The sequence below is a fragment of the Lacerta agilis genome, chromosome 7, assembly GCF_009819535.1.
Source record: "Lacerta agilis isolate rLacAgi1 chromosome 7, rLacAgi1.pri, whole genome shotgun sequence".
Classification (NCBI taxonomy): Eukaryota; Metazoa; Chordata; class Lepidosauria; order Squamata; family Lacertidae; genus Lacerta; species Lacerta agilis.
The window spans coordinates 63,671,318-63,682,949 of record NC_046318.1 but is presented as its reverse complement, the minus strand read 5'-3'; the positions used below and the strand labels follow the sequence as shown (position 1 = coordinate 63,682,949).

The following is an 11,632-nucleotide window of genomic DNA, read 5'->3' as shown; positions in this document are numbered from 1 at the left end:
CGCCGTTGGCGAGGTTGGTTTTTTTGGGGGGGGGGCGGGGGCGGGCGGAGTGGGAGTCGGTTAAAGTTCAAGCGCAAAGAGCCGCCGGCTTCGTTCGTCCAGCGATCCGTTGAGCGAGGAGCTGCTGCTTGTTGCTGCGATGGCCGCCTTAGTAAAGAAGATCATCAGCACCGCTAAGGCTCCGGCTGCCATGGGCCCTTACAGGTAAGGGCAACGTTCCTCCATTGTACGCGGACTGCAGTTCACCTGCGGGACTCGCTGCCACAAGATGGGCATATGCCAGCGGCTTTAGAAAAGGAAGCGGGGGGGGGGGGTTCCCAAGGAAATCGCTGGAGGAATCAAGAATGGCCACTAGTCACTATGGCTAAATATTCCAGGAGCAGAGAGAGGCATCATATGTCTCTGAATACAGTGGTTAGTTGCTGGGGGTGCTAGGCTCAGCAAACGTGTGGAAAATTCAGGAAGTACGGCAAAGAGCTTCAAAGCCCCCCAAATCTGGAAAGGGCTGCTGTATGTTTGGAAGAAAACACTTAATCACCCAGCTCCTAGTAAAACTATGGAACTCCTTCCCGCAGAGAGGCAGTGATGCCCACCAACTTGGATGAGATGGATTAATGGATAAGGCTTGTCAATGGCATTCAGCAGGCTCTTACGTTCTTAAGTCAAGTGGGCCAATGCAGAAGGGCCCAGGCTCAATCCCTGCTGCAGATATCAGGTGATAGGAATGGCCTGTAGCCTGAAATCCTAGAGAGCCACTGTCACTTGGAGTAGTCAGACAAATAGTCTTGGTATTAGGCAATTTCCAGTGTTCTTAAATGCATTGTGTTAACTTGCTGTGCCCCAAAATGTGAGGGGATATGTACTTAGTAATAATAATAATAATAATGTCTGCATGTTTACAGCCAGATCAGTCAATTCCTTGTTTAAAGGAGTAATACTTTAAAAAACCTGAGTTCAGCCAAAAAAGTAATTGGTTGAAAGTATTATATTCATGTATGTGAATACCCCAGATGGTAAAGGTAAAGGGACCCCTGACTGTTAGGTCCAGTTGCAGACGACTCTGGGGTTGCGGCACTCAGCTCGCTTTACTGGCTGAGGGTGCCGGCGTACAGCTTCCAGGTTATGTGGCCAGCATGAATAAGCCGCTTCTGGCGAACCAGAGCAGTGCACGGGAACGCCGTTTACCTTCCTGTCGGAGCGGTACCTGTTTATCTACTTGCACTTTTTGGAGAGCTTTCGAACTGCTAGGTTGGCAGGAGCAGGGACCGAGCAATGGGAGCTCACCCCGTCACAGGGATTCGAACCACCGACCTCCTGATCGGCGAGCCCTAGGCTCTGTGGTTTAGACCACAGCGCCACCTGTGTCCCATAAATAATTTTACTCAGTCCAAGACTTTGGTTGTAGTGTTGGGTGGAGCTCCTTCTTTAAATAAAAACATGACTTCCTTTTACCAACCTGTAAAAATGAATAATAATAGCTATTTCTGACCTCTGGAAAATTTCCCTCAGGGTGACGCCTCAGTCTTGCATTCTTTTCTTTTTTTTAACCACCTCCCTGTTGAGGGATTAGGGAGCTACTAATCCTTTCAATTAGAATGGTTTTTAATAAAGATGTGAAGAGCTTTAATACATTTCAAATTTTTTAATAAGGCAAACAGAGGCAGGTTGTCATCAAAACCTGAATATATGTAAAGTTTATTGAACTCCTCAAATGGAAAATGCTGTCCTACACTAAGCTGTCCATTGAGTAAGAGCTGGTTTGCCATTACTGCATTTTTTAATCATTAACGAAGAAGCTAGCTAGACTAAAAGTTTAGTGTAAAATGAAAAAGGCCAAGGAGTCTCTCTTCAAGGCGAAGTCTGGAGTAAGCTGATATACCTGAAGGAGGCATGTTAATAATCTTTAATGAGACCTCAATATTGCAAAAGATATTTTCTTCCCCAATAATAAGAGCTGTAGTCAGGTTTGGTTTCTTAGTTTGTAGTTTCTGTTCTTCACATACCTCAGCATCTGCAAGTAAAGCTCATAGCTGTCAACTTTCGGATTTGAAAATAAGGGATCAGCAGCCTCACCTATGACAGTCACGTGGCAGTGGTGGGTGGAGCCAGAAGCAAAAGTGGGTGGAGCAGCGGCATCCAGGCATGATAGAAATATGATAACGATATTAATACGAAGAATACTTTGCCATGCCCTCCCAAAGCCTTCTCGCTCCAGCACAATTCATCCAGTGCCTGCCTTCAATCCATGATAGTATCCTACCTCTCTGAAGATGTGGGGGCCTTGTCGGGGGGCCGTTCGGAGCAGGCGGAAGTCGCCTGAGAAAACAGCAGGAGGAGGGGCAGCGGCAGCCGAAACCGCCTTTTTCTCCCCTCAGGAGACTTCCCACCACTGAGTTTGTCGGCGCCAGCGCCGCCACCTTCCCGCCCCCCAACTCCCCTCAGGCTGAGTGCCCTGCCGGCTGTGAGTGGTGGCCCCCTTACCACGTATTCCCCGCTGTAGCACGCCATGCTGCTCTCCTTTCCGCCTTCACCTTTCCCCCTCTAGAGCAGCAGCCGCGCTGGGCGGCTCCTCCGTCCTGCTCTGCCAGCCCCGGGAAGCCAGGCTCACGAAGGCAGGGCCGCGACGAAGCTGGGTGCGGATTGCTCGCTCTTAGCGACGAGTCAGCCACCCACCTTCTTACCTTTTCCCGTCGGCGCCTCGCCTCACCACCCACCCTCCCGCAGCCCGGCACCCTGGGCGAAGGGGAAACCCTGAGGGGGAGGGCTCCCCCTCCGCCGCCTCCCTCCTGCTTTCCCAGGCCGAGGAGCGCCCGCCGCTCAACAGCCAGCTTCAGCCTTCCTCTGCAAACCATCCTCCGTGCAAGGCGCACGGCCGGAGGGGAGCGAAACAAGCTGTTAAGCGGGGGCACGTTTCTCGGCTCGAGGTGACCCACAACCCGGGAATATACGGGTTTTTGAGTCATCCGGGATAGCAGCGGGAAACGCATTTAAAACCGGGAGAATCCCGGCCGATACGGGATACTTGACACCACTGGTAAAACTATTCTCTTGCATCAAGCAAGACACCAGTTGTAGACATGTGTCATGTTCATAATGTACATACTCTGAGGTGGTCCTGTTCCTAGGTTGTAGTCTGCCATTAATAATTGGTTTGGGTCCATATCTGAATCCAGACCCTTCCCCTGTAACACACAGTGGTATGGAGGTTGCATCCTATCTTAAAAAAGGAAAGCGTAATGCTGGTGGTCAACAAAAGAGTTTTAAGGACTCTCTCAAGGCAAATCTTTTAAAATGTAGTATAAACACTGACAACTGGGAGACACTGGCCTGCAAGTGCTCCAATTGGAGAACTGCCTTTACCAAAGGTGTCGTGGACTTTGAAAGGGAGAAATGTGCTAAGAGGAAGGTACGTTTGGCAAAGCCTCACCGTGATGAACTCCCTGCCGGAAACCTATGTCCCCCATGTGGAAGGACGTGAGGATCCAGGACCGGCCTCCACAGTCACTTACTGTTAAAACCGTGTTCGTGGAAGACAATCTTACTCAGCTAGGAGTGATCGCTAAAGAAGGAGGTTGCAAGTGGGTGGGAGGTGCATGTCATGGTCTGGTTGTGGCCTGGGTATGGTCAGTGAGCATGGAATGCTGTCCTACTGGGGAAAAGCTGTTTGTTGGGAGAGGTGTGGAGAGAAATTGAATGCTCTTGGGAAATGCTACAAAACCCTGAATAGGAGCGCACTACATTTAATGGCTGGTCTCATCTACATATGCTGAACAATGCTGAGCAGCAGTAATGGGTAGAAAGTAGAAGAATAATTAAGGCACAATGGGGGGGGGCTCTGTTTTTAGAAAAAAGAGCTCAACCCCATGTGATCATCAACTGAAGGGATTTTTGTCCTTTTGTGGCATGCACTTGGTTTTGTTTACCAACTTGTAACAATTAGTCTAATTTTTAATGTTCTGCCCCAAACTGCAGAAATGTTGGTCCCAGGCTAGGCTTGCATCATTTTAGCTTGTTTGAAGGTGTTCCCATTTATAATTGAGTGTTGCAATCTGCTGTTCCAAATTAGTTGGCTAGCGCACCATGTATTTAGGAGAGGCCAACATTCACAGAGTTGCATGTTAAGGGAATGTAGAGGGTGGTGTCCTTGAGCATTAAATTGGTGCTAAAACGATGCAGTTAAGTGCTTTAAAAAAAAACAACTACAAAGGAATGCCTTGTACAGCCTAAATTTCCAGAGTAAACATTTTAATTGGTGCATTTTGAGGTTTAAAGGTAGATTTCAGTAACAGCATTTGCTCTGCTGGGACAAGAACTGTTGAGGTGGGTGAAAGCAAAGGTCTGGCTCACTGTTTCTAGATCCACTGCCAGTTCAGTTTCTGCTAACAGGATTTTTGCAGAATCTCTTGGATGTCCATCATATACTGAAACCCACAGATAACGTTGTGGTGGTTCATGGTTTTCTGTCACTTTTACTTAAAAAGTGTGATAAGGTTCTCTGAACTCAGCCTGAGTGTTCTTAGAATTGGTGTAGGAATTGGAATGACCAGCAGAGCATCAGATTAGAATATTTGCAACTGCACTGGTTCCACCAAATAAACTTTTAAGCTTTAGAGGGGGAAAAGAGAACTTGAAATCACATTTATAGTCAGCGGCAAATTGCTGCTTTCCACTTGGATGTTTGCCAGGTGGCAGTAGTTTTTGGCACCAACTGAACTGGCATATAACAAATTCCCAGACTGCCATAAAGCTGTGTGACCCAGCATCCTATAGCAAAACCTACCTTGATGAATCTGTTTATATGTCCAGCATACAAGGATACAGTATCTGTACCAATAGCAACAGCATTTCATAAAACACAATTGGTCTTGTAAAATACCACAATACACCAGATTCAATAAAGACAGTATGCAATGCAACCTTGAGTAAACTGCAACAATGCTAATGTCCAAAGGCCTGAATAAACAACTTTTGTGTTTTAATCTGGCAGCTGAATGTCTACAGTGTAAGTGCCTGCTGAATCTTTATGATTATTAATTAAATATCTTTGTTACTTACTATTCATTTCTTTGGCTTCCATCCAATACTGTCTCACTGAATTCAATGGGACTTACTTCTGAGTAAGGTGTGCCTAAGATTGCATCGTGAGTTGATTTGGAAAGAGCTTTATGGCTGCATAGTTGTAACCTGGAAGTTTCATTTGGGTCAAAACTACACGTTATGTGCAGTTGTGTGTAACTGTAGCCTGGTTTTTAGTTTATTATTTAATGGGAAGCATTCACAGGGCGCTGTAATATTGAGCAGAGCATTGGGGGAAGAGCCATCTTTCCTCAAACCATTTTCCCACTCAAAATCCCCCTCCCCTTGCTTTTTCTCCCTTTGGATCAGGATTTCTTAGCAGCTGGACCAAAGTTATATTACATGAGAATTTAGAATACTATAGCTAACTTCAGGACAGAACGAAGAGCAAGATCTTTCTACCACCCAGAAGACTGAAATGTACTGATGCTTGTATGTTGAGGATTAAGTCAAGCTAGACTTGTTGAAGACCTTTCTGTTCATTCAGACATTTTCAATAACTCATGTAGACTGGTCCTCCATGGTTTTTAATTAAATCAAAATGTTTTAACTTTGAGGTCAGTTTTTGTTTTCTTGTTGAATTCATGTTGCTTTTGCTTTAATGGCTCTCTTTTATTTTGTATTGGTTTTTTTTTTTACTTGTTCATTATAATCCACCCAGAGAAATTTATGTTGTGGGGCTGCATGCAAACGTCATAAATAAAGCAAGCAAGCACGCTCATGTCTAAGTTATGAATGGGAAATCTTTGGGAAACCAAAAGAAAATACTTTGATAGCAAAAAAGTAAATCTCTTCCTCTTGTTCTCTCTGTTTTGCTCTGCTACTGAACCTTAGCCAAGCAGTGTTGGTAGACAGGACCATGTATATCGCAGGACAACTAGGCCTGGATCCCTCAAATGGACAATTTGTAGCTGGAGGAGCAAAGGAACAAGCCAACCAGGTGAAACATGGTTATTATTCTGACAATGAGTCTGATGTCATTATTAATGTAGCATAAATTAAATCTTAAGGGCATGTCCGCAAGGCTCAAAATAGAAGATCAGGTGTACTGTTTCAACATGTCCAGTCCTGGGGTGGGGCTGGGGGCTGGGTCCCACTTAACCACATAGCTGCCAGGGACCATTGAAGATCTTTGTGCCCTGCACCGAGGGATACTGGATGAAAGAGTGCTCACATTTTGCAGGACACTTTTGGGTGACAGTGCTGAGTAGGAGGACACATTCTGGGCCCCTATTTTGGGAATGGGGAAGGCCATAGCTCAGCGGTAGAGCATCTGCAAAACATCCTAGGAACAATTCCCAGCATCTCTCCGCAGGGCTGGGAGAGGCACCTGTCTGAAGTCCCAGAAAACCACTGCCAGTCAGTGTTGACAGTGCTGAGCTGGATGGACCAATGGTCTGACATTGGCCCTGTGTGACAACCAGCTGCCAAATGGATGTGCCTTTAGGAGACAGTGCAGCAAAAACATTTCTATGTGATTTGCAGTGGTTTTATTTAAACAGTTGCATTTTATTTATATTGGTGTTTTTACTATTTTATTGTTCTATTTAACTCGCATGCTGCCTGGAGGCTGATTGCAACAGGTAGTATATACTCATTTGTATAAATAAATAACTGACTAAAATCCCAAGGTTCTTGTGCAAATAGTTGCCACTGCAGAGAAAGCTAGTTTTCCTTACGTTTCATTGAAATTCATGGAACGTAGGCTGGTTGTGACTTGACTTGTAAGCACAACTCCTTCTGGATGAGGGCCTTGGTGATTTAGTATTTTGCTGAATTTTGTTAATCATTATAAATTGCTGGTTCCCACCCTGTGTTTCATGAAGTTTTAAAATGGTGCATATGTTGTAACCGGCTGTGACTCCTAGGGGTGAGGTGTGCAGATCCAAATAAATGACTCAAAACCATTTTATGTGTTTAGGCCCTTCACAATATTGGAGAAATTCTGAAAGCTGCTGGCTGTGACTATAACAATGGTGAGTAGAAGCTATGCTAAATGCGTTACTTCTGAATTATCTTACCTTGAATCAGACAGGAAAAGGAAGCATCTCTATCCTTTGAGGGACAATGACAGAGGTGGGGCTGCTGTGAATATCTGCAGGATTGGAATCAAGAACATTCCCTCTTCTCATATTTACATGACCTCCCATGTCCCTTTACAAAAAAAAAAAATTCTGGTTGATACAGACATCTTACTGAGCCCCCATTTTGGTGGGTTTTAGGATTTTGAAAGCTTTAGTATGTCACCTTTTTGAAAGATTGCCTTTATTCTTCATGTGAAATTCTGAATTAACAGGTACCAGTGATCTGAACTATCTCCTGGTTACCATTTAACAGCAAGTTGCTATCTGAGCTGCATAGGAAAGAATAGGATTCTTGCACCTGGGAAGCTAGGTTTTTTTTGGGGGGGGGGTTAAGTATAAAAGGAGAATTCCCGGGTGCCAAGATCCAAGTTTGGGGCAAGTACTCTTTGGTGAAAAAATCCCAGCAGAAATTTAAAATCACAAATTATGCAGCAGCAAAGCATAGAAATATAGGATTGAAACATAGACGTTTAAAATCTGCCCTTCCAAGTTCCTTCCAAAGTTTCCTTCTTCCCCACTTCCAAACTCTCCAAAGATCAGATTCATGGGCTTTTCAGAAAAAATTGCACAGGCAGTAAAACCTGGCTTAGTTACAAAATGGTGAATGTTCCTAAATTATTGGTATAGGAACTCAAGAATGGCTGATAAGAGCCATGCGGTTGAGCTGGAGCAACCAGCTCAAACCTTAACACACGCTGAAACATTGTTATTATAGTTTTAAAGCTTGATAGTTGGGAATTGAGTTTAAAATACCATTTTCTCATGTATAGTGGTGAAGACTACTGTGCTGATGGCTGACATGAAGGACTTTGATGATGTTAATGAAATCTACAAGCAATGTAAATACTGCTACAGTTCTAACACTTGTGTACCGCCAGCTGTACAAGCAACAATGTTTTGCCCTTTACAAAACATGAAGTGATGTGGTCTCTACCAAGATGGCTTCAGTTGACAAGACAAGAGCGACACAGAATGGAATGAGAAAATCAAGATTGGGCCAGGGTGGTGGTGGTGGAATGGAAAGAGAATTGTTCTGTTTTGAATGCTCATGTGAGCCCTTTTGTTAAAACAGTCTGTGAGCTGCTTTTTTTTTGTAAATGGTTATATCCAGTGCTAGTTCCATGGACATGACTTAGTTCCATTAGTTTCTATGGCCTACTCTGAGTAGGACTTACTTGGATTCCAGCCAGGCACTATCACTAGAGGAGAGCATGAAGCAGGCCTGGTGAGGAATTATGGCATAGTGAAAATGTTGATGGGCCTGGATGGCTAAATTTGACCCCTGGCTTTGAAATACCATTACATACAAACAAAGCCTCTCTCTATCAAGGATAGCTGGATTATACAACCTGTTATTTTTATTTTGCTTTAGTTAAGTCAAATGAAGAGTTTTATGGGGTTTCAGTGCTCTCTTCCTTGATTACTGAAAATTCCTCTTTCTTGTAAGGCATCACTTGGCATTTCCCACATATCTGCTAGCTTTTCCTTGCCTTAAGGCTTAAAAACTTAATAATACTGATTGTACTTCCTGTGGTTGCATAGTACAAGAATACAGATAGCTTGCTGTATCATTGGTGAATCTATTTACCTAACTCAGTAAACTGCTACAAATGTAAGCAAAACTGTGTTTCATGTTGTCGATATAATCATGGAAATATCTTTTCTATTCTACTCAGTCTTCAAGAGCAACTTTCCAGCCCGAGCCGCTTACCAAGTTGCTGCTCTGCCAAAAGTAAGTGCTGTTTTATTTCTACAAAAACAGCTTCTATCTGATTTCTTGCAGATAGAACTGCTTCTAAAATTATTGAAAGACACAAGGACTTAAAAAAATTAACTTACCAGTAATTTTGAGAATTTACAGAAGAGAGGCAGTGTGCTGTATTTATTGAAAAACCTAACAATGCAATCCTATATATGACTGAGAAGCAAGCCCCATTGAGTTGAGTGGGTTTACTCCCAAGTAAGGGCATATAGGATTTCAGTTTGAGTCTTTTGGCACCTTAAAGACCAAAAGACTTATTGTGACATTAGCTTTCATAGACTAGAGCACATGGTTAGAAGACATGAAGTGTAATCCTCAATGGATTGTTTAGAGCCAAACAAGAATGAAACTTAAGAGACTATGTGTGACAATTCCATGTAAAGCTTAACATATTCAAGATATGCTTTGTAACCATTTATAATAACACTATTATGTGTCGTGAATGGCTGCAGTGCTTGTATACATTTAAGCTTTGCATAGAATTCTCATAAACAGCACCTCTCACATTTTTACAGCTTTTAAGTGGCATGAAGGGCTGCAAATTTTATACATGCCCCCTCCAGCAAGTGGAAGTGCTTTCTATTACACAGAAGCCACCATTGGAATATAGACCCTTGGAGTTGGAGGATTAAATTGGAATGGACACAAAGCTGTGGGGTGCAAAAGACTCCTGCACTGATTTTATAATGCAGTTTGACATCTTCCCTACAGGGTGCACGTGTGGAGATTGAAGCTATTGCCATCACTGGACCGCTGCAAGATGCCCCAGCACGACTATAAACTTAGTTGTTCTTGGTATTTCCTTTCCACGGGATCAGGAATGATTTGTGTAGGGATTCAGTTCTGACACTGGCTTCTTATAATGTAGTCAAATTCAAGACTGGGATCCTCCATGAATTCTTCTGGCAAAGATCCTCCTCACGCATCCCCTTTCAACTGTGCCGTAAATGCTCTGAGCCCTTGCAGGATTTGGTACATATGAAGCTCATTAAAGATCTGAATACTTGGGTACATCTTGGCCCTTGAAGTAGTATTTTGAGGGAGACTGTGTAATAGTTTATAGAAAGAATTAACGTAGATTCATTCTGTAGTGCTTAGAAGCCAATATAGCATTCTTGCTATGCACTACATTAAGCAACCCTACCTGTAAAAATGTTTGAAGGAAAGACTGTGATGGATTCTTTCAGAATACTGTATTGGAGGTGGATATTAACTTTGTTTTTCAAAGTGGTTAAATCTAGTCATAGAACTTCTGTCCTGACCCCATCTGACTGTCTAAACAACCTAATGTTGATGCCAATTTTATACTGAGAGGATCTTTTGAGGTGTTTTGTATTTTGTGCTTTTAAATAACATTACCTTCAAAAATAGCTAATTTTAATTAACATTGTGGTTGTGGGGGGTGTTACATAATAAACCAGTTGCATAAAGTATCAAATTTAGACTTGTTTCTTCATTCACAAATAAGTGTTTGGGTGTTTAAATTGGACCTTCTGTTCCTAAAAATACCACATAGAAATAGGCAGCAGTGAAGGCCAAGTACAGGTGAAACTCGAAAAATTAGAATATCGTGGGAAAGTTCATTTATTTCAGTAATTTAACTTAAAAGGTGAAACTAATATATGAGATGGACTCATGACATGTAAAGCGAGATATGTCAAGCCTTCTCATATATTAGTTCCACCTTTTAAGTTAAATTACTGAAATAAATGAACTTTTCCACGATATTCTAATTTTTCGAGTTTCACCTGTAGGTACCGCTGCATCACAATTCAGTCATTCAGTGACACTTCCAAGCCAAATTATATTATAGCCTTAAGAATTATCTCTGTAGGAACCAGTCACACAAACCAAGCATGAAATACAGGAGTGAGAAGAATTTAAGGTTTTTTGAGCACTCCATATTACCTGCACTTAGTATGGGACATGTGCTGAGGCAAATGCATTAAAAATGGCAATAAACTATTTTCTTCCTGTAATTATTTCACTCTGAAGACTAAATGGGCAGATAGTCCCTTCCATCACAAACATACAATCAAGCTTTGAAGACTATTTCACCACACCGAACCCATTTGGAGGCAGGAAAATAATGTATGTACTGGTGGCAACAGAAGAGTATCTTGGTGCTGCCATTATAAAAAGCCCCTTAACAGGCCTCCCAAGACTGGGTGAGCTTGCTTTGCCTCTGAGGTGTGGGGTATAAATGACTCCTCTGTAGGAATCCTTGCCTTGGACTTGTATCTCACCTGAGGCAAATAGGCAGCCCAATTAATGGACACCTTCAAACTCTTACATGCACCTATTCCTTCCTTCCTAGAGATATGATAAATACCCACCTAGATTAAAGGAGTAAAGCTTGTCAATTGCTTTTCCGTGATGTAGAACAAGTACACAGAGTAGACGACTTCCCAAACCAATAAAAGTGATACTGAATGCAGACTTTGCTGGTTTCAGGTGCATCCTAGTATAGGGCCAACAGTTCTTACCATGCTAATATGTCACAAAAATATGTTATCCATCAAGTCATGGACACCAATAGCATGCAAGTTACATGCTCCTTACAAAAGAAAATGTATTGCAAGTGGTTTTAGTTTCTGAAGGTAAAGATGTGAAACACAGAATACATAAGCCTATAGATATTAGAATAGAGAATTAGTTTTCATGCAGACATTCCATAAATGCTTTATTTCAGTGTTTAAGATTACCATTT

At 42.7% G+C, this 11,632-nt stretch overlaps 1 protein-coding gene across 1 annotated transcript; it reads left to right on the top strand.

Moving 5' to 3' along the window:
- The first annotated feature begins 40 nt into the window (after window positions 1-40).
- On the top strand, window positions 41-10,355 carry RIDA (reactive intermediate imine deaminase A homolog). The gene is made up of 6 exons (XM_033155632.1): window positions 41-204; window positions 5,911-6,016; window positions 6,998-7,052; window positions 7,931-7,999; window positions 8,837-8,892; window positions 9,634-10,355. The coding sequence occupies exons 1-6, from the start codon at window positions 140-142 to the stop codon at window positions 9,700-9,702; spliced, it is 420 nt and encodes a 139-aa protein (XP_033011523.1). The 5' UTR covers window positions 41-139; the 3' UTR covers window positions 9,703-10,355.
- The last annotated feature ends 1,277 nt before the right edge of the window (window positions 10,356-11,632 follow it).